At 38.5% G+C, this 23,641-nt stretch overlaps 1 protein-coding gene across 4 annotated transcripts; it reads left to right on the forward strand.

The window, feature by feature from the left end:
* Positions 1 to 19,647: 19,647 nt before the first annotated feature.
* On the forward strand, positions 19,648 to 23,029 carry LOC126585772 (G-type lectin S-receptor-like serine/threonine-protein kinase CES101). Of its 4 annotated transcripts, none has more exons than XM_050250294.1 (8): positions 19,669 to 19,713; positions 19,810 to 20,928; positions 21,159 to 21,269; positions 21,347 to 21,549; positions 21,640 to 21,850; positions 21,967 to 22,204; positions 22,319 to 22,469; positions 22,573 to 23,029. In XM_050250294.1, exons 2-8 carry the CDS (start codon positions 19,896 to 19,898, stop codon positions 22,879 to 22,881), a joined length of 2,256 nt encoding a protein of 751 aa, XP_050106251.1. In that variant the 5' UTR covers positions 19,669 to 19,713; positions 19,810 to 19,895; the 3' UTR covers positions 22,882 to 23,029. The 4 variants fall into 4 exon arrangements, with proteins under 4 accessions (XP_050106252.1, XP_050106250.1, XP_050106251.1 ...); XM_050250296.1 differs by lacking the exon at positions 19,669 to 19,713 and having other exon boundaries at positions 19,718 to 19,857; positions 19,946 to 20,928; XM_050250295.1 differs by having other exon boundaries at positions 19,648 to 20,928; positions 21,509 to 21,549.
* The last annotated feature ends 612 nt before the right edge of the window (positions 23,030 to 23,641 follow it).

Below are 23,641 nucleotides of genomic sequence, written 5' to 3' on the forward strand. Positions count from 1 at the left end.
TCAAGGATTGCTTTGGTTGGAAGAAGCGTTTTAGTATAATCTTCATTTTTGTAATTTTTGGTAATTTTTAAAAATAGTTGAATTTTCCGACAAGTCGGGGCGGCCAACTGCCACCCGCGGCGGCGCGTGCGGTGGCGGCCTGGCCGGTGGGTCGACGATGTCCTTTTAAGTTTAATTATATGCCCTGGTTTCATAATTGATATCCTTGTGATATGGTTTGATTGTTTGAACCTAGTTTTATTACAATACGTGGTTAGGTCAAAAATATGATTCGACGATCCGACCGTTAGATCGTCACCAAACCTTAATGTGTGATAGAACATAATATTTTTGGATCATAGAAACTTACGGATCAAGAATCTGATGTACGGATCTTGCCTAATTGGATTTCTAAGTTTGTAAAATTAAATGTCGATCGTCACTTGAATTTTGAAATTGGCGGAGATCCAATCGTCGGATCGTGTTGAGATTTTAGTATGTTGTTATTTGAGCATAATGTAGACTTTGAAAAGTTACGGATCGGAAATCCAAGGTACATATCTTCTGAATCAAATTACGTAAGTTTGTGGACCATATTGTTGATCGAGAATTGACTTTTGGTCAACATGTCATGAAGCGTCCTAATTACTAAAATTAGTACTATGGGAGACTTAAGTGAGATCTAGTGGGACTACATTGGTTGGAGAGTGACTTGAATACTTGTGATATTGTTATTATCTTAATTTCTTATATTGGTATTAATTATGAATATGAATTGGTCTTATAAATAGGATTTCTATTGACATATGATATATATATATATATATATATATATATATATATATATATATATATATTTAGCCATAGACTTATGTTTATTAAACATGAATTGGCTTGTGTACGGGTGATGATTGTGATATATGTGCGTTTAATTATCTTTTAGTAATGTGAAAGGTAAGTCCGATAAATGTGGTGATAATGTGATCGTATATTCCTATTAGAAGTATTATGTAAAACTTATATGCTTGTGTGACATATTAGTTGGTGGTCACGAGAAGTGAATGTGTAAGTCACTACGTTGTAATTATGTAGATGATGAGGTTTAGATACACCTGGTACATTTGGTAGGAATCATATGCTTGCTTGGATTCCGTTGAGTGATGGTCCGGAATCCTTTCTATTATGTGATTCTGTTGAGTGATGGTCCGGAATCATATGCTTGGTTGGATTCCGTTGAGTGATGGTCCAAAATTTCTTTCTACTTCGCGATTCTGTTGAGTGATGGTCCGGAATCGTATCTTGGTTTGGATTCCGTTGAGTGATTTGGATTTCGTTAAGTGATGGTCCGGAATCCTCTTTGGTGTCCTGGTTCCGTTGAAAGGTCCGGAACCCGATGATGAAGAATTTCATTGAGTGAAGGTCCGAAATCCTCTTTGGTGTCCTGGTTCCATTGAGAGGTTCGGAACCCGATGATGATGGATTTCGTTGAGTGGTTCGAAATCGCATCATTTGAGATAGCTTCAGAGATGTAGGCTTTGGCCAAACTATGTCGTTCTAACCCTGCAGTTCGATGAATTGTATGTGTTATTGATGATATGATGATTGTCATTATTGATTGATGTGACAATTGGATGGTGTTGGAATGCATATGTGTGGATGAGTGATATATGAATAGAAATTAATATTGTCCTTGTTAAATGCTCCTTGAGGTGCTACATAATTGAATTGTAGTATTATGTTGAGATACAGTGGTTTATGTGATGAATGTTCGAGTGTAGCGAAAGGACGAACTACGAATGGCTTGATCCATAATAAGGGTACGTTAGCAGTCTAACGAGGAGGTTAGATGCAGCCATAAAGTATATGGAAAAATGACTATGCGATTCGATTCTTGAGTTGTGATTTGCCCTATTCTGGAGACAGGGTCCGTTGAGATACGAGTATTTGGTAACGTCACGTGTCAATCCTGGATGTATGTCAGGATCGGAGCGTGACATGCCGATTATAAAAAAAGTCATTCGTATGCTGATAATAATGTGATTAAATTAGTTGTCAAATGATTGCTTTTTTTTTTTACAAACGATATTATCTACACTAAGGGAGAGGAGGGTGAGCTTAGCCTCACAATGGGCTAGCAATAATGTGATTCAATTAGTTGTTCATTCAATATTATTTTCTCTATTTTTAAACACGTTCAAAACATCTTAAGAGGCGTGTAATGCCGGTTATAAAAAAGATCTTTCGCACGTGGATAATAATGTGATTAAATTAGTTGTCAAATTATTGTTTGTTTTTTTAACAAACAATATTCTCTACACTAAGCGGGAGGGGATGTGGTTAGCCTCATAATGGGTTAGTAATAATGTGACTCAATCAATTGTTTATTAAATATTATTTTCTCTATTCTTAATATAAATTCTATAGATACCGATTTTATTATGTGAATTTAACTGCTTTAATTAGTTTATGAGGGGTTTCTTCTAGCATGATCTAAGATTATTCATTTACTTCAAATATTTGACTTTCTTTTTATCAATTTATGCATATAAATACATTTAAAACGTGTAAGCCGTGTATAGCATGCCGTGATTTAAAAAATGTCTCACGCTAGTGCATGAAGGCTAGTCTGTATATAAAGAGAACACACAAGATGAATAGTATTTTTGGTGTCACCAAGCTTCAACAAAAATATTTGGACCAAAATGCTGTCACAGCCCGTCCCAAAGTTTTACACTCGTGATGGTGAATTGATGGAAATGTCCCTAATACGTGACTAAGGTATAATTTTCACGTTCGTTATATCTAAGCCCCTAAAATTTGGTAATTAGAGTGGAGACTTAGACTTAAATTTTATGATGGAATTTTGTGATTTGGGGTGGGTAGGACCACACACCTCAAATCCCTCCCTCTTTCCCGTACCCTGTCTCTCTCTCTCCTCCCTCACAATCTCTCATTCTCTGTCTCTCTCTTTCGAACTCACACGGACAAGCTCCAAAACCACCCTAAACTTCTACCAACGACGGAGTTAAGACCACCATTGAACTCCTGGAATCTCCACGATCACGTAGGTATCAATTTCAGGTGAGTTTTATTTCGGAAAACATAGTTTTCAATGTCCCCGTGAATGTGCACTGTTCATGCACACGTAAATCCTTATGTTTTTGGGATTTTGAAGCTTGTAGGAAGCTTAGTGAGGTCCTAAGGAAGCTCGGAGTGCTTCGTTTGAAGGAATTGGACGTCGGGATCACCTAGTTCGAAGGTAGGTCGAATTTTCATATTTTTGAAAAGTTTGATCTCGTTGTTTTTGAAGCTTAAAATTAGTCCAACGTGATAGGAAATGATTAGGGCTTCAATTTGGTATAAATTACGTGAAAAATGGACGAAAAACGAAGGAGAATAGTGAGTTTGAAATATTTTCCAGTTTTCCGATGACCGGAGTCCGGCGAGAGTGAATCGGAGAAGACGACGGCATATTCCGTTATTTTTAACAGAATATGCTAACGTCGTTAGTTAACCTTAACGGAAACCGTTAGCTTTTAACGGAATATTCCTAACTGCCGTTACTGTGCCGTCAGCATGCAATGCACGTGGCCGCGCGTGGGGGCGCGTAGACCGCCTATTTCGGCGCGTGGGGGCGCGTGAGGCCTCGAAAAATTATTTTAAAAATATGGTGATGATCCTGAGGTTGTGTAGGTCACCGTGGTATATTCATATACCCAATTTGAGAAAAATATGAGAAGTTATTAGCTAGAGTTGGTTTATGCGTTAAATAACGTTATTTCGGTTACTTCTCGTATAGGCGAGGCTTATGCAGACGTTGGGCATGGCTAAGGGAGGCTCAGGGACCTACGAGACGTCGACGTATCTGTGAGTGGGCAGTTTTGTTTTCCGTATATATATATATATATATACTTGACGTTTTCCCAGAAATCGAAATTTAATGAAAGTATGCTTTGAATGCAATGCATAGAGTTATATGAAAAGTATGTTTTCAAATGCCATGCGTAGATTCATATGAAAAATGTGATTTGAAATGCCATGCATGAAAGTATATGAAAAGTATATTGAAATGTGAATCGAATGGCCATGCATGAAATTATATGAAAAGTATGAATTGATATATGATGCATATGTATGAATTGGTGCGGTGGACGCACAGGTGAGTATCAGGTGAGTATTATTACTGTTATGATGATGTTGAGATATGTTGAGCTCATAAACTGCACCTTGGTATTAGTGCTTATATTATTCACCCTGCATCGCACGCTCGCCTTGGATCCAAGTAGATGCTAGTCGTACAGACCATTAGAGGTGGTTCTGACATGCCAGTCGTACAGACCATTAGAGGGGTTCCGACTGGTAGGTGACCTTAGATTATGTGCACAGATGATTGATGAGAGAAGCACTAGAGCGTAATATTAACCATTAAGTCGTATAGACTACATTAGGTAGTTCCGACTTATGTGCAGTGTAGTGCCGTACAGGTCATACTAGGTGACTCCGGCTAGATGAGATTTTGAGCTCTAGATTCAACCGTACAGGACCATTGTAGGGTCTCCGGTTGATTATTTTCTTTCATCTGATTTATGTTGATGCATCCATATTATACTGTTGAATTTAGACATGGCATGGCATAATTGTAATGAAAAATGTTGAGATAGTGATTTGAAGTTTTGAGAATATATATATATATATATATATATTGATATTTTACATTTCTGGGAAAGTATACAAGTTTTACGGAGAGGGGTTACAACGTTTTGAGAAGTGTTTGGATTTGGAAAAGATTTGTTTTACTGACCCACTCAATTTGGTTTTGCGCCCCTCTAGGTTCAAGATTGCTGAGGTGTGGTGACCACGAGGAATTCAACGGTGTTTTGATAGAATGGATAAAATTAGGACTCACCTTCGGGTGTATCATCTTAGAAGTTGTAAATTTAAGGCTTCCGTACTGTGTAAATGGTTACGTCACTCCCACGTGACGGCCAGCATGCCCTCCTTCGGGACGGGGTGTGTCAGTTGGTATCAGAGCCTAGTTGCAATCCTGGACATCTTGAGAATTTCCGAGTGAATTCTATCAGAACTACACCGCCTCGTAGCAAGCCAGGTAGTTCAGATGAACCTAGTTCCCTGAGATAGCGGTTTAGGGAAAACTACCACTATGGTGATTCAGTTTATTATTAAAAGGGACATTTTAAGACGGGTTATAAGTTGAATTTGAATCACTTAATGGAAATGATGAACCTGAGGGAGAGGAGTGACAGTTTAACCAAATGGAAAAGATGTTTTAGATTATGCAAGTCAAAGGAATCTTCCTTCTGACCGGTGGGTCGAGACAACTACCTGGTTTTGAGTTATGAACTTGTATCCTGGTGGAAACAGGAGTATTATTTGTTGTCACCGGAGGAAACAGCCGATTGAGAATTGTTTAAGGACTTGTTAAAGAAAAGAATTATTCCTCCGGCATATTATGATGGTAGTAAGCAAGAGTTTGCAAATGTGAATCAAGGAAGATGACCGCAAGTGAGTATTATAGAAAGTTTTCATACTAGCTTCGTTTCCATTCAGATATTGCCGCTATTTTGGTTGAAGTGTTATGTTGTTTTAGGCTGGGTGACAAATGGAAGTGGTATTTTTGGGTGACCACTATCCATTGTATTTCTTACCAGGAGTATACGAGATGTTGTTGAGCCTTGAGGACTTTGAGAATATGATCAGCTAGAGTAAACAGAAATAAGAAAAGAATGGGAATTAGATGAAAGACAATAAAGTTAATGATCTGTCATATCAAGGATATTGAAAGACTCAAAGTTTCAAAAGAAGTGAAGTTAGAACTAATTTTCCAGCTGAGGTTTTAATGCCACTGGTCAGAGTCAAAGTGATAGATTTACCGGTAATCCCAGATTTCAGAGACAAGGTGATTTGAATAAAGAAAAGGTACATTTGTGCCGTAGGTACAATATTAGACACTTTGGAAAGTGTGGGAATCAGAGAATGTGTATTCTAATGAAGAACAAAATGATAGTATTACACCTTTGGGAATTGTTGCTTACTTATCGAGACAACGATGATTTATTAGTATTGCGGGCTGCAGACCGTAATATTTATAACTTATTCGTTGGATCTGTTAAGCAAGTAAACAGGCAGGTTACTTACATGAGTTGGTGTTATTCAAGGTGTTTAGTAATGGTGAAAGATAAAGTTATGCTAGTGAGTTTTATTTGGTGGGACATCGAGGAACTGAAAGTGATTTTAGGCATAGTTAATTGCGTTAAATCATGACAAGATGGATTGCTACGGGAAATTAGTTGCTTGCATCGATTTGATTGATCAGAGGTTACTCTGGTGGGCATGCAAAGTGGATTGAGTTAAGCCGTTATTATGCTGTGAGAGCAAAGAGATTGTTATCAAAAGGTTACAAGGGTACTTAGCTTATGCGGTACTACATAATGTTGCTCCTAGTAGTTTGGAAAATGTAAAGGTGATTGAACACTTTCTTAATGTTTTCCCTGAGAGTTTACCTGGATTGCCTTCAGGCAGAGATGTGGGGTTCACTATTGATTTGTTGCCAGGTATAAATTTTATGTTAGAAATTAGTTCATGATGAGTTAAGGGAATTGGAAATTCAGTTGAGAGAATTGGTTGATAAAAGTTTCATTCAACCTAGTACAACACTTTTGAGGAGCCCCAATTCGTTGGTGAGAAAGAAAATGGACTTTAAAATTATCCATTGATTATAGGCAATTAAATCGGGTAACGATTGAGGACCGTTATCCATTGTTGTGTACCGATGTTTATTTGATCAGCTCAAAGGTATTTGTGTTTTTTCAAAGATTGACTGGAGGTCTGTTTATTAGCAATTGAAAATTATGAGTGACGTTGTTCCTAAGATGGTTTTCTGGACTTGTTATGGTCTTTATGAATTTTGGTGATGCTATACGGATACTCATGCTGTTTTATGAGTTGATGGATGAAGTATTCCAGGAATGCCATGATAGATTGTTATCGTTTTCGTTGATGATATTCTGGTATACTCTAAGCCAGAGCAGAGCATGTAAAACATATTAAATTGGTGAAGCAAAGATTGAGAGAATGTTGGTTGTATGCTAAGTTTAGCAAATGCTAGTGTTGGGTGAATCAAGTAGCATTTCTGGGATATGTTATATATTCTTAAGGTATTCAAGTGAATTCTTAAAAGGTAGCAGAAATTGAGATTTCGGAATTTCTTAGCTTACCAGGCTATCTTGGATGGTTATGAAAGATTTTTCAGTCATTGCTTGTCATTGACGAGATTATTGAGAAAAGAGGTTATGTATGAGTGGGAAGGAAATTGTGAGCAAAGGATTCAACAACTAAAATATTTCCTCACTCATGCACGTATTTTAGTATTCCCAGAAGATAGTGGTAATTATCGGTTTATGGTGATGTTACATTAAATGTTCTTGGATATGTATTAATGCAATTGTTAGGGTGATTGCATATGTTTCACGACAAATGGAACTTCATGAGATGAATTACCCTACTTGTGATTTGGAAATTACGATTTCCATCCTTGCTGTGAAGTACATTATATTTTGGTGAGAATGCAAGATTTTATGAATCAAAAGAGTCTCCAATATTTGTTTACTCGGAAGGATTTTAATCTGAAGCAACAAAGGTGGATTGAATAGTTTAATGAACATGATTGCACGACCAGGGTGATCGTGGGATTGATATAGTTGATGCACTTGGTGAGAAGACTGTAGTAAGAATTAATGTCTGGCACGCTTGCCATGATTATCTTCTTGTGGATTGAAAACCAACTGAAGTAAAGTTAAGAATGGAAGATCGAGAAGAAGTTGTACTTGCTAATTTTCAAGTTAGGCATTTTTGGTAAGGTCGTACTCGAGACTCAAATGTTTGACGAAGAAATTTAAGAATTAATTGAGGTAAAAAAAAATGATGATTATAGGGTTCGTGAATCGGATGGTAGGTGAATACAAGCAAACAAAACGTATGTGCCTAATGTTGGGGGTTTAAAGCAAGCAATTTTGGACGAAGTACACTGTTTAGCTTCTGCAATATTCCAAAAATAATAAGATTTATCATGCCATTCGACATTTTTATTGGTTAGCAGATTGAGGCAGAACGAAACAAACCTTTGGATTGAGACAACTATTTTCTGTTTCGCAGCGGAAATGGAAAAATATTACTTTGGATTATGTGTACAAGTTTCTTTGTACACAAGATGGTTATGATCAAATTTGAGTTGATGGTTGGTCAACGTAACAAGTTAGTACATTTACTCCAGTGTTGAGTAACAACCTTTCCCAGACAGTGCAACATCACTTAATTGTTTTATGGATAGGAGAATTGGTTTACGGAACTGCTGAGTTTCTTAAGTATGTTGGTTGCGCAGTTTCCGAAGTAACGCCATAAGGTCCATGAAATGTGTCATGTGTGTCGATTTTTGCGGATTTGTGGATGGAATGCTTCTGGGTAAAGAAAGATTCGATCACAAAAGAGTTTTAGTAGGCCCTGAGACTATGGATGAGTCTTCTCAGAATATTCAGGTGATTAAGTTTAACCTGAAAGTAGCCAAGCATGGCAAAAGAGATTAAGAGATGGATATGCCGCTAATCGGGTGTAACGTAGATAATTTTATATTTTTGAAGTTTTCACCATAGAAAAGTACAATTCGGTTTGGAAAGGAAAGCAAGTTAAATCCTAAGCGCATCGGACTTTATGTGATCATCGAAAAGTTGGTGAAGTTGTTTACAGATTGAATTACTTCCAGAGTTGTTGTAAAAGCATGATGTGTTTCATGATTCGATATTTTTGGAAATTTCACCACGAAAAGAAATAGTAAGATTTGAAAAGGAAGACAAGATAAGTCTTGAACATATCAGACCGTTTTGATCACTAAAGGAATCGATGAAGTTGCATACAAGTTTGTGATGCCTTCAGAATTGGCCAAGGCACCTAACGTATTCTATATGTTTCGATGCACCGCCCCTATGTTGCAGATTCATAGCATATGATTCCGGTTCAACCTTTGGAGATTAATCCGGATTCGACTTGATAAGCAACCAATGACGACTTTGGATTGGAAAAAGAAAGTCTTGAGAATTAAGACAGAGTAAGTGGTAAAAGTTTTGTGAAGAAAATCATTCAGTAGAAAATTATGTTAGAGAAAGAGAATCGGATGAGAGAGATTTACCCGAGGACATTTTATGAGTATTGGTGGATTATGATTATATGAAATTTCGGGGACGAAATTTTTAAGGTGGGTAGATTGTCACAGCCCGTCCCAAAGTTTTACACTCGTGATGGTGAATTGACGGAAATGTCCCTAATACGTGACTAAGGTATAATTTTCACGTTCGTTATATCTAAGCCCCTAAAATTTGGTAATTAGAGTGGAGACTTAGACTTAAATTTTATGATGGAATTTTGTGATTTGGGGTGGGTAGGACCACACACCTCAAATCCCTCCCTCTTTCCCGTACCCTGTCTCTCTCTCTCCTCCCTCACAATCTCTCATTCTCTGTCTCTCTCTTTCGAACTCACACGGACAAGCTCCAAAACCACCCTAAACTTCTACCAACGACGGAGTTAAGACCACCATTGAACTCCTGGAATCTCCACGATCACGTAGGTATCAATTTCAGGTGAGTTTTATTTCGGAAAACATAGTTTTCAATGTCCCCGTGAATGTGCACTGTTCATGCACACGTAAATCCTTATGTTTTTGGGATTTTGAAGCTTGTAGAAAGCTTAGTGAGGTCCTAAGGAAGCTCGGAGTGCTTCGTTTGAAGGAATTGGACGTCGGGATCACCTAGTTCGAAGGTAGGTCGAATTTTCATATTTTTGAAAAGTTTGATCTCGTTGTTTTTGAAGCTTAAAATTAGTCCAACGTGATAGGAAATGATTAGGGCTTCAATTTGGTATAAGTTACGTGAAAAATGGACAAAAAACGAAGGAGAATAGTGGGTTTGAAATATTTTCCAGTTTTCCGGTGACCGGAGTCCGCCGAGAGTGAATCGGAGAAGACGACGGCATATTCCGTTATTTTTAACGGAATATGCTAACGTCGTTAGTTAACCTTAACGGAAACCGTTAGCTTTTAACGGAATATTCCTAACTGCCGTTACTGTGCCGTCAGCATGCAATGCACGTGGCCGCGCGTGGGAGGGCGCGTAGACCCGTGCCTATTTCGGCGCGTGGGGGCGCTTGAGGCCTCGAAAAATTATTTTAAAAATATGGTGATGATCCTGAGGTTGTGTAGGTCACCGTGGTATATTCATATACCCAATTTGAGCAAAATATGAGAAGTTATTAGCTAGAGTTGGTTTATGCGTTAAATAACGTTATTTCGGTTACTTCTCGTATAGGCGAGGCTTATGCAGACGTTGGGCATGGCTAAGGGAGGCTCAGGGACCTACGAGACGTCGACGTATCTGTGAGTGGGCAGTTTTGTTTTCCGTATATATATATATATATATATACTTGACGTTTTCCCAGAAATCGAAATTTAATGAAAGTATGCTTTGAATGCAATGCATAGAGTTATATGAAAAGTATGTTTTCAAATGCCATGCGTAGATTCATATGAAAAATGTGATTTGAAATGCCATGCATGAAAGTATATGAAAAGTATATTGAAATGTGAATCGAATGGTCATGCATGAAATTATATGAAAAGTATGAATTGATATATGATGCATATGTATGAATTGGTGCGGTGGACGCACAGGTGAGTATCAGGTGAGTATTATTACTGTTATGATGATGTTGAGATATGTTGAGCTCATAAACTGCACCTTGGTATTAGTGCTTATATTATTCACCCTGCATCGCACGCTCGCCTTGGATCCAAGTAGATGCTAGTCGTACAGACCATTAGAGGTGGTTCCGACATGCCAGTCGTACAGACCATTAGAGGGGTTCCGATTGGTAGGTGACCTTAGATTATGTGCACAGATGATTGATGAGAGAAGCACTAGAGCGTAATATTAACCATTAAGTCGTATAGACTACATTAGGTAGTTCCGACTTATGTGCAGTGTAGTGTCGTACAGGTCATACTAGGTGACTCCGGCTAGATGAGATTTTGAGCTTTAGATTCAACCATACAGGACCATTGTAGGGTCTCCGGTTGATTATTTTCTTTCATCTGATTTATGTTGATGCATCCATATTATACTGTTGAATTTAGACATGGCATGGCATAATTGTAATGAAAAATGTTGAGATAGTGATTTGAAGTTTTGAGAATATATATATATATATATATATATATATATATATATATATTGATATTTTACATTTCTGGGAAAGTATACAAGTTTTACGAAGAGGGGTTACAACGTTTTGAGAAGTGTTTGGATTTGGAAAAGATTTGTTTTACTGACCCACTCAATTTGGTTTTGCGCCCCTCCAGGTTCAAGATTGCTGAGGTGTGGTGACCACGAGGAATTCAACGGTGTTCTGAAAGAATGGATAAAATTAGGACTCACCTTCGGGTGTATCATTTTAGGAGTTGTAAATTTAAGGCTTCCGTACTGTGTAAATGGTTACGTCACTCCCACGTGACGGCCAGCATGCCCTCCTTCGGGACGGGGGTGTGTCAAATGCCCCCAAGACAAAACACTTCAAAGACATCCCAAAATAATGCATCAAATAAGGCTGGGGCATTTTCATCATTTTAACAGTGTTTTTGTAATAATTAATTTTTTTGTGCTGTTTTTTTTTATATATATTTTAAATTAGTACCTCAAAATATGCTAGCAATAATGTGATTCAATTTTTCTATTTTTAAACACATTCAAAACATCTTAAGAGGTGTGTAACGCTAGTTATGAAAAAAAGTATTTCGCATATGGATAATAATGTGATTAAATTTCTCTATTTTAAACACTTTCAAAACATTTTAAGATGCATGTAATGTCGGTTAAAAAAAAGTCTTTCACATATGGATAATAATGTGATTAAATTAGTTGTCAAATGATTGTTTTTTTTTTAACAAACAATATTATCTAGGCTAAGGGGGAGGGGGTGGTCTTAGCCTCACAATGGGTTAACAATAATGTGATTCAATCAGCTATTCAGTCAATATTATTTTCTCTATTTTTAAACACGTTCAAAACATCTTAAGAGGCGTGTAATGCTGGTTATAAAAAAGGTCTTTCGCACGCGGATAATAATGTGATTAAATTAGTTGTCAAATGATTGTTTTTTTTTAACAAACAATATTATCTAGGCTAAGGGGGAGGGGGTGGGCTTAGCCTCACAATGGGTTAACAATAATGTGATTCAATCAGCTGTTCAGTCAATATTATTTTCTCTATTTTTAAACACGTTCAAAACATCTTAAGAGGCGTGTAATGCTGGTTATAAAAAAGGTCTTTCGCACGCGGATAATAATGTGATTAAATTAGTTGTTAAATGATTTTTTTTTAACAAACGATATTATCTACATTAAGAGGAGGGGGATGGGTTTAGCTTTACAATGGGCTAGCAATAATGTGATTCAATGAATTATTTATTAAATTTTTTTTTCTATTCTTAATGTAAATTTTATAGAGACCGATTTTATTATGTAAATTCAGTTGTTTTAATTGATTTATGAAGGATTTCTTCGAGCATCATCTAACATTAATTATCTCGCATTAGTGCTCTCGTACCCTCTGCCTTTTGTTCTATCCTTTTTGTTTCTTTTTCAAAATGAAACTCCGCCTGAGTAAAAAAAAAATGTACCAAATTATATGACTGATTACAGAATCATGAATATCAATGCATTTGAAAGAGTAACCATATATGTAGGCTGACTAGAGCAGTTTGTCAAACAACATATGTACGTGCGTGAAACATGCGTACATAAAGGAATTGCTATGAAATGTTTTTCATAGCATTTTTCAAATGCTACTATAGCATTTTCATACAATTCATAGCATTTGGCAATATATATAGGAAACGTCTATTATATTTAGGGTGCGTTTGTTGCACCGGACTATCTCGGATTGGACTAGCTTCAGGGACTAAGCTGGACTGGCTTAGACTAAACTAAGCTAGACTAGTTTAGTGAAGCGTTTGGTGCAGTGTCAGACTAAGAAGCAGGATTACAATATTATATTATTTTATATTAATTTAATATATATTGATTAATATTTTATTATTACTTTATCTTGTTTTTTCCTTCTTCTATAATCATCATCCTCTCCAATCTTCCTTTCCCTTTTTCCCCTTATCTGATCTCTGTTAACTTGTCCCTACACCTCTCCATCCCCCTTTCCCTTTTACTACACCTCTCCATCCCCCTTTCCCTTTTACCCCATTTTTGTCCCTCCGCCTCTCCCTCCTATTTCCCTTTTCTCCATCCCCTTTCCCTTTTTCCCCTTCTCCAATCTCTCTGTAACCTTATTTCTCCACCCGCCTCTCCATCCTCCTTTCCCTTTTTTCCCCATGTCCCTCGGCCTCTCCCTCCTATTTCCCTTTTCTCCAATCTCTGTAAACTTACTTGTACCTACGCCTCTCCAACTTCCAGCTTTCATTGAATCCCATGCCGTAGAAAATCGAGGTCGGTGAACCTAGGGCAGCGAAGCAGACGAAGGAGATAAAGATGCAGCGAGAGTGGACGAAGGCAAGAGAGGACGATGGAAGGTCTTAGCTAGTCCTATGGGTGTCGGGGTCTCTCGCTAAGACCGGCTAGTGAAGGAGTTTGTGAAAGTGAGTCCCACCTAGTGCCATTAATGTTAGTCCCGCCAGCCACCAAACACAGGATTATAGTCCTATTTAAGCTAGTCCAAGCCAGTCCCTTAGGTGTAACAAACGCCCCCTTATGACATACATTGTTATACAATCAAATATCACTTCGAAAACACTAATTAAATCAAGAACTTTTTCTTTTATTACAAATCACCAATATCATATCATAATTCAAGCAATTACAACCATGCGATATCTCAAATTTTTATACAAGAAGAATTGAACTAAACGAATATATCCATATACTCAAATATTCATTTGAGCCCTTTTAACCATTGCAACAGCTCCATTTTCATCTCGCGTAATAATATAAATCAAAAGTAATTCAATGATGAAAATACCTCAACTGGACCACACATAATCAACATAAACAGACATGTTCCGCTGATCAACGAAAGTTGAATTAAAAGGGAAACAACCAGAGCAAAACTCCAAGAGTTATTTACAACAAGAAGCAGAGATTGGAAATAGACATGCCAGTAAGGTCACTCAACAAAAACATACCAACTACGTAAAATCCTAATACATTAAGACTTGTAACCAGAGATTGAAAATAGATATGCCAACATATGTATGAATTTAGAACAAGAATCAAGTTTTGGTGATTACATACCTCTGAAAATATGTTATTCGAATCTAGTTCGATCATCCAGTTAGAAAGACCTAGCAAATCGGAGAGCAAAGAAAGGTAAACATGTGACTATTAATAATGATAATAAACGCCACTCACTAATATTCATCTCCAAGACCACCAGTTTCTCTTAAAGGGACACCTCACTCTTAGATATTTTCTGTTTTGTAACAGCTGGAAAATCAGTTATATGTGTTTAGTTGTTAATCACACTGTTAGTGATTAATCTGAGGTCATTAGTAACTAAGCTTATTTAGTGCAGTGTATATAAACCCTTATGTATTACTTCCTGATTAAGAAATGAAATATACAGAAAGTTTTCTTTCTATCTTGGTATCACTCGCCTCTCAGCTTCACCGCCTCTCGATCCTCTCATCTTCTTTCTGTGCGATTCACGTTCTCTCTCTCGCTCATCAAGCTCTCTCTTGATTCTGCACTCATGGCGTCATCCACTTCTTCTCCTGATCTTGTTCCTCCGAATCCTGCATCGACTGAGTTCGTCGCCCCCAATTTCTCTGCGATGAACCCTAATTTCTCAAATTCGTCAATTTCTTCGATCACGATCCAGAATATCAGCTGTATGGTACCGACGAAGCTGAAATGTGACAATTACCTCGTCTGGAAAGCTCTCTTTGCTCCGATCTTCCGACGCTATAAACTCACTGGCTTCGTTGATGGCTCCGAGCCTTGTCCACCGCCTTATCTTCTTGATGCGATTGGTCGTTCTACTGGCACTCCTAATCCTGCCTATGAAGCCTGGTATGAGAAAGATCAGAACATACTGATTTGGCTTAACTCTACTCTCTCTGAAGAAATTATTCCCTTTACGGTTGGTGTGACTTCCTCCCGCGATCTCTGGCTAAATCTTGAAAATCGATTTGGTGGAGTTTCTGCGGCTCATATTCATCAACTCAGATCTCGTTTACACACTGTTGCTCAAGGTGATCTCTCGATCTCTGAATATCTGCAGCGCATCAAAGGTATTTCTGATGCTTTAATGGCGGCTGGTTCACCAGTTTCAGATCATGATCTTGTTGATGTCACTCTAAATGGCTTATCTGATGCATATGAATCTTTCATTGATTCTATTATGTTACGCATTTCCTCCACTACTTTGGATGAGCTTCATGGTCTATTGATTAACAAGGAATTATTCATGAATCGCAAAAAGAAATGACCGATTTCTTCCGCTCAAGAACCTTTTCAGGCCTTTGCTGCTCAAGCTCAGGGTCCTCTTCTTCCAACACCACAAGCTTATGTTGTGCAGTTTCACAATCCTCCCAGATTTCAGAATAATTGTGGCAAAGGATCCTTTCAGCGTAACTATCGTGGTAACTCTTCCAAGTCTTTCAATAACTTTCGTGGACATTCTAATCATCTTAGCAATGGATCTGGCTCTTTTCGCAATAATTCTGGTAATCGCTCTAATCCTGGTGGCTTTTCTCGTTCTCCTACCTATGCTGGTGGTAAAAATCCTTGCCAAATTTGTCATTCCTTTGAGCATGAAGCCCTTGATTGCTATGAACGGATGAATCATGCTTTTGCTGGCAAAATACCCCCTGCCAAGTTGGCTGCTATGTCTGTGCACACTACATCTAAATCTATCCCTCCTACTTGGCTTATTGACTCTGGCGCTACATCCCATATCACCAATGATATCTCTGCTCTTCATTCTCCTATTCCCTATTCTGGAAAAGAGAAAGTGTATATTGGTGATGGGCAAGGTATGTCTATTCATCATTCTGGACATTCTGTGCTTAAAACTCCTTCAGCTACATTTCGTTTGCATAATGTCCTCCATGTTCCCATGATGAAGTTCAATCTTCTCTCTGCTTATCAGTTTTTCAAAGATAACAAGTGTGCTTTAACTCTTGATTCTGATGGCTCTGTAATCAAGGATCGCTCTACGGGGAGGATGCTTTTTCAAGGTCCAGCTATAGATGGTTTCTACCCTCTCCAAGGCATTCCTTCCACCTCTCCACATTCAGCCTTTTTCAGTACTCCGACTACACTCCAGACATGGCATAGGAGGCTTGGGCATCCTTCTACAGCAATGTTTCGAAAGATTTTAACTAAAGCTTCTCTTCCTTCCAGTGGTGCCAAATCTGTCAATTTCTTTTGTACAGATTGTGCTATAGGCAAAAATCACAAGTTACCATTTTCTTCGAGTACCAGTGTTGTATCTGCTAGTCTTGAGTTGATTCACTGTGATGTTTGGGGGCCAGCTCCAGTGCAATCTGTTAGTGGTTACAAGTACTATGTGCTCTTTGTAGATGAGTTCACTAAATACACTTGGTTATTTCCTCTGAAAGTTAAATCTGAGGTTTTCTCTGTATTTGTCAGCTTCAAGGCATATGTTGAAAATTTGGTTGGAAATAAAATCAAGACTTCCGTTCAGATTCTGGTGGTGAATTCACATGTTCTGCTTTTAATTATTTTCTTGTTCAGCATGGTATTTCCCATCAATACAGCTGTCCTCACACCCCTGAGCAAAATGGGTGTGTTGAGCGTAAACACTGCCATATCACAGAAATTGCACGAACTCTTTTAGTAGCTTCCAGTGTGCCTCACCAATACTGGGTTGACGCTTTCTCTACGGCTTTGTATCTCATTAATCGATTGCCCTTATCCAATTTAGACAAATCTCCTTGGGAGTTGCTCTTCAACACAGTCCCTGATTATTCCAAGCTTAAAACTTTTGGATGCAGCTGCTATCCCTGGCTCAAACCTTATGTATCATCTAAGCTTGCTGGGAAAAGTTCTCCCTGTGTTTTTCTTGGTTATAGTTTGCAGCACAAGGGCTACAGGTGCTTAGATGTTCAAACACATCGTTTGTACATCTCCCGACATGTTCTCTTCAATGAAGATCATTTCCCTTTTCAGCATTCTCCACCATCTCAGGGACCTGCCCCATTGGAATCTGCATCCTCCGCTGCTTCTTCCACCTTTACTCTACCTTTTCCCATTTCCCCAACAAGTTCTTCTCTGCAAGCTTCTTCATCCCTGGATAGCCCTGTTCACTCTGTCCCTATTTCCCCTTCCTCCTCAGCATCTTCATCACCTACTTCTCAAGTCCCTCCTGCTTCTCCCTCACCTGTTCCTTCTCCCCTACCTATTTGTCTCTACTAATACTCATCCAATGGTGACACGGTCAAAGGCTGGTATTTTTAAACCCAAGGTCTTGGCTGCAACCAAGCATCCACTTGATTCCAGCAGTTTTGTCCCTACCACTTACCTACAGGCTTCCAAACATGATCATTGGCTCCAAGCAATGTCTGAAGAGTTTCATGCCTTACAAACTACTGGGACTTGGTCTCTTGTACCTCCCTCTCCTCATCAGAATATTGTCGGGTGTAAATGGGTTTTTCGTATCAAGCGAAAACCTGATGGTTCCATTGATCGCTACAAAGCTCGTCTTGTAGCTAAGGGATTTCATCAGCAAGCAGGGGTTGACTTTCAGGAAACATTCAGTCCTGTTGCAAAGCCAGTCACCATTCGCATTTTACTCTCTCTTGCCGTCCAACACAACTGGTTTCTTAACCAACTGGATATCAGTAACGCTTTTCTTCACGGCACTCTTCAGGAATAGGTTTTCATGCAGCAACCTCCTGGCTTTATTGATTCCACCAACCCCTCCTATGTCTGCAAGCTTCACAAGTCTCTTTATGGCTTGAAACGGGCTCCTCGGGCCTGGTATGATAAATTGTTTCAGTCTCTGATCTCTCTTGGATTTGAAAACTCTCCTTCTGATTGTTCTCTCTTTGTTCAACACCAACCCTCTTTGATAATTGTTCTCGTGTATGTTGATGATATCCTCGTGACTGGTCCACATTCCTCTGCTTGTCAGGAGTTCATTCATCGGCTCAGCACTCAATTTCCTGTTAAGGATTTAGGTCCCCTTCACTTTTTCCTTGGTCTCGAGATTCAACGAACTACTGATGGTCTTTTTCTCTCTCAAGGGAAATATGCTCATGATCTGCTTGTTAAAACTCATATGGATGGTTGCAAACCTTGTTCCACTCCACTTGGCACGACCAAGTTGGATCACACTGGTCCCTTGCTTGATAATCCTTCCGAGTACATATCTATTGTGGGAGCTTTACAGTACCTCACTTGGACCCACCCCGATATCTCTTTTGCTGTCAACCAAGTCTGTCAATTCCTTCAGTGTCCCCGGGAATCCCACTTTCAAGCAGTCAAATGCATTCTCCGTTTCCTCAAAGGTTCGGCTCATCAAGGTATGTGGTTCAGGAAAGGTTCCTTACATCTTACTGCCTTTTCTGATGTTGATTGGGCCGGCTGCATCTTTGACAGACGCTCAACCAGTGGTTATTGTGTGTATTTTGGTCCTAACTTGATCAACTGGAGTGCAAAGAAGCAACATACAGTTGCTCGCTCGTCCACCGAGGCTGAATATCGTTCTCTTGCTCACACAGCTGCCGAATTGACATGGATCTGCAAAGTTCTTCATGATATTCGTTTCCCTCTTCGCCAGGTGCCCCTCCTTTGGTGTGACAATGTCTCTGCCATTTCCTTGGCATCCAATCCCGTGTTTCATGCTCGAACGAAACATGTCGAGATTGATTACCACTATATCCGCGAACTTGTTTTAGCAAATCTGGTTAAAGTTCAGCATGTCGGTACTCATCACCAAATTGCTGATATTCATACCAAGGCTCTTCCCAAATCCAGATTCCAGTTGTTACAGTCCAAGCTTTCTCTCGGCTCTCCTCCGTTTAGCTTGAGGGAGGATAAAGGGACACCTTACTCTTAGATATTTTCTGTTTTGTAACAGCTGGAAAATCAGTTATATGTGTTTAGTTGTTAATCACACTGTTAGTGATTAATCTGAGGTCATTAGTAACTAAGCTTATTTAGTGCAGTGTATATAAACCCTCATGTATTACTTCCTGATTAAGAAATGAAATATACAGAAAGTTTTCTTTCTATCTTCTCTTGCACAACAATGCCTCTGCAAAAGAATCGAGTTTCTGCACAGTACAAGCGCAACAGTTTATTTCCTTTAAAGTTGATGCAGCCTTGTTTACTAACCAATTTAATTCACATAAGCAAGACAAAACATATAGCTAAAATTAGCTAGTTTGTCAAACAACATATGTACGTGCGTGAGACATGCGTACCTCCAATCTGAAGAAACCTTACCCAAAGTTGTATGCGTGTATGTTTCAGTGGTACAAGGGGTCCTTCTGTCTTTTTTCGACATCTATTTTGTTGATTGGTTATCTTCTTAAAAGTTTTGTCGGCCACTTGAACTTTAAAGTTTAAATCACTTGAGACCTAATAATTTGCTTTAGATTTAGGGCTTATCACTCAGTTACAACCAACAAAGAACAAAGGTTAGGCAGATAATACTTTTCTATAGTCATTCATGGCTAGCTGCAGAACTTGCTTGCTCATATTTTCAAGCTTAGTGTGGATTTGTTATTATACAGCTGCAAGTGCACAGGACACACTCAAACCAGGTGACACTCTCAAACCAGGTGACACACTCAACTCTACAACTTATTTATGTTCTGCAATGGGGACCTTCTGCTTGGGTTTCTTTGTATATGACAAATCGAATTCCAGTCAGTTGTGCATACAGCGCGAAGGCAGTGGTAACCAGGGATGGATTGCCAGCCGAGACACACCTATTTTATACCCTTCAGGAGTTCTTACCTTCGACAAGAACAAAACGTTGAAAATTGTGGACCGAGGCGGGACGCGGTTGGAGCTTTACTCTGCCAGTATAGAAATAGCAAATTCAAACACTAGTACTGTGGTGGCTACTCTACTGGATTCTGGCAATTTTGTCGTACAAGAAGTGAACTCTATCCATGGATCGAAAAATCGGGTCTTGTGGCAAAGTTTTGATCATCCAATAGATACCCTTTATCCAGGCATGAAATTAGGGGTTAACCACAGAAACGGGCACATTTTGTCACTTACTTCATGGTCAAGTCAGTCCAATCCAGAGCCGGGGCCTTTCACCCTTGAATGGGACCACAAAACGCAAGAATTGCAGATTAAGCGACGCGGAGTGGTTTACTGGACTAGTGGAGCCTCTACAAGTAAGAGATTTAAGCAGCTGATGAGTAGGTATAATATTAGTATTGTTTCGGATGAAACTGAAGCCTCCTTCACTTACCACCCTCTAAACCAGACTTCAACAGAATGGGTGCTATCCTTAGCTGGACAACTAGACAACGGTGGAGAATTTGTGATTGCAAGAACAGAAAACTGTTATGGCTATAACACAGATGGAGGATGCCAGAGATGGGCGGAGAAGCCAACTTGCAGACATGTTGGTGACATATTCGAGCTAAGACGTGGTTACTTTACTCCAACCATCTCAAATAAAACCTACCCGATTGATCCTAATACAAGTCTAAGTCTTAGCGATTGTAAAGATTCTTGTTGGAAAAATTGCGAGTGCCTTGGATTTAATGTTCTAGATGAAGATGATCAGTCTGGATGTCAATATTATACCAGAAAAAACTCAGAGTTCCTTGAAGGCTCCACTGGTGATACTACTTTCAATATTTTGAAAACAAAGTCACCTCGCCATAATGGTAAATCTACTTAATGTTTTCAAGTAAGAACTTGTCCACTAGTCTCTATATCATACAAGTGCACTCCTTCCTCAGCAGGATGCGTAAAAGGAACAAAGGAAACTTTGGGTCGCTCTCTCTCTCTCTCTCTCTCTCTCTCTCTCTCTCTCTCTCTCTCTCACACACACACACACACACACACACTAGTATATACGCAATTAAATGCCAAATACATTTACTAATCAATGCAGATACAAAAACGCGGATATTTATTGGCACTAGTATCACAGCTGCTACTTTACTGCTAATGGTCCCCTGCATCGCCTGCTATGTGCTACGAAGAAGAAAATTTGCACTTTCAGGTACACAATGTAATTCATGTCAATGAAATTTTTTTTGTCATGAACATAAAATTCATATTATACCTTATAATAAATAGGCGAGAAAGAGACAAAGATCATTGAAGATGAATTGCTTGACTTAATGACATCTGATCGACCTACTGATGCCAATGCACATCAAAATCATGGATATATGAGACCGGATTTAAGTGTCTTTAGTTATGCATCTGTAATGGCTGCCACATGTAATTTCTCTCCAGAAAACAAGCTCGGACAAGGGGGATTTGGTCCTGTTTATAAGGTAAGGTTTTTAATCATAGAACGTTACTTCGTCTATTGATGCTAAAAACAAATAGTTGATCAGGTGAGATATTGTGCATCATTAATTCAGGGAAAATTGGTGACGGGACAAGAAGTAGCTGTTAAGAGGCTTTCAAAATGTTCGGGGCAAGGAACACTGGAGTTTAAGAATGAATTGGTACTCATATATGAACTCCAACATAAAAACCTTGTCAAACTTTTTGGATTTTGCATTCATGGTGAAGAGAGGATGCTGATATACGAGTACATGCCAAACAAAAGTTTGGACTACTTTTTATTCGGTTGGTAACAGTCACTTTAATCCTACTGCTTGATTTATTTTTGTTTCTGATTTGTGTGATATGACAAAAATACACAGAAAATTGTCAATCTTATAATTTTCCTATATACTGAGCAGATTCAACAAGAGTCACGCCACTTGATTGGAAGAAGCGTTTTATTATAATTGAAGGAATTGCTCAAGGATTGCTTTACTTGCACAAGTACTCAAGAGTAACAGTAATACATAGAGATTTAAAAGCAAGTAACATACTACTTGACAAAAATATGAACCCCAAAATATCTGATTTTGGTATGGCAAGGATTTTCAAGCATAATGAACTTGAAGCAAATACTAATAGGGTTGTCGGAACATAGTAAGTAAACAATAAATTGATCTTTCATCTCTTTCAGTTTGCTATATAATATAACATGGATTATTTATATATGCAGAAGTACTAAAACAAGTATCTTTTTCTATTTGATAACAGTGGTTACATGTCTCCCGAGTACGCCATGCAGGGCATCTTTTCCATAAAATCTGATGTTTATAGTTTTGGAGTGTTAATGCTTGAAATTGTAAGCGGCAGGAGAAACAATAGCTTCTACAATGCTGATCGTCTGCTTAATATAGTAGGATATGTATGTCATTCCAATTCTTAATTGTGACGACAATTTTTTTTTTTTTTTTTTTTTGTAGTTTTAGGTGTGTGATTCTAATTAAATGCAATCATGCATGTTTCAGGCATGGGAATTATGGAAGGAAGGCACAGTTCTAGAATTAATGGATCCAACATTAGGCGATTCATGCGTCAAAGATCAATTGTTAAGATGTGTTCATGTTGGTCTGCTATGCGTCGAAGAAAATGCATCTGATCGGCCTACCATGCCAGATGTTGTATCTATGTTGACAAATCAAAGCACACCGTTGCCATTACCTGCAAAGCCAGCATTTTTTACAGAAAGAAATGTGGTTGAAGCTAGTCTAAGTGGAAAAAAACCAGAAATTTTTTCCGCAAATGAGATATCCAATTCAACTGATGTACCGCGATGAATTTACATACTATTATGTTTACGGTTGCCTGAATTTTGACTTGCTTTTATATGGTGGAACTAATTTAGTTGGAAAATTACTTATTCCAGACAAACTGATGTACCTATGGAAAGATCAAATATAATAGCTGTTGGCATTGAGTGCTGTCTGTTCTCTGCTGTAAAACGTTCAGTTATTACACATAGATTAAGCAAGACGAGCAATACTTTTATGTGTATAATTTACCTGATCAAGTTACGCAGCAGCGGTAGCAGTGCCAATGCATATGATCCTCTTACGTTCTTATAAAAAGATTTCATGTCCACACAACTCAAACCTGTTAATCAGACAAGCTCAACTAAACCTTTCTGGGAAATTAAAACTGTGCCCCAAAATCCTTTTGGTTGATCCATCAGACCTCAGTTCTTGCACAATGAAATTCACAGAATCTAAAAGGGTAGCAGCAAAATTGACGATGCTAGCTCCTGAAGCAGAATACAGTACAACAGGCTCACCATCTCTATATGTAATTTTCAGCGTTTGGTTTTGGTCAGGTGTGAAATTCCAAAGGGTGGAAAACCAGTTTGTTTCGATTTGCAATCCATGCATAGTTAGGACTTGCAGGCAACTTTACAACAAGGTAGCTATAGTTTGAATTATGATCAAAGACATGGAACCCAATGTTGAATTTCCCATTTGCAGAAACTAAGAAGTTGAGGAGTTTTAGAGTGTCACCTAGTATGAGTGCTCTTGCAGTTGCACCATGGGAATCCCTCCACAA

Source organism: Malus sylvestris, chromosome 10, assembly GCF_916048215.2.
Source record: "Malus sylvestris chromosome 10, drMalSylv7.2, whole genome shotgun sequence".
In the NCBI taxonomy this organism is placed as follows: Eukaryota; Viridiplantae; Streptophyta; class Magnoliopsida; order Rosales; family Rosaceae; genus Malus; species Malus sylvestris.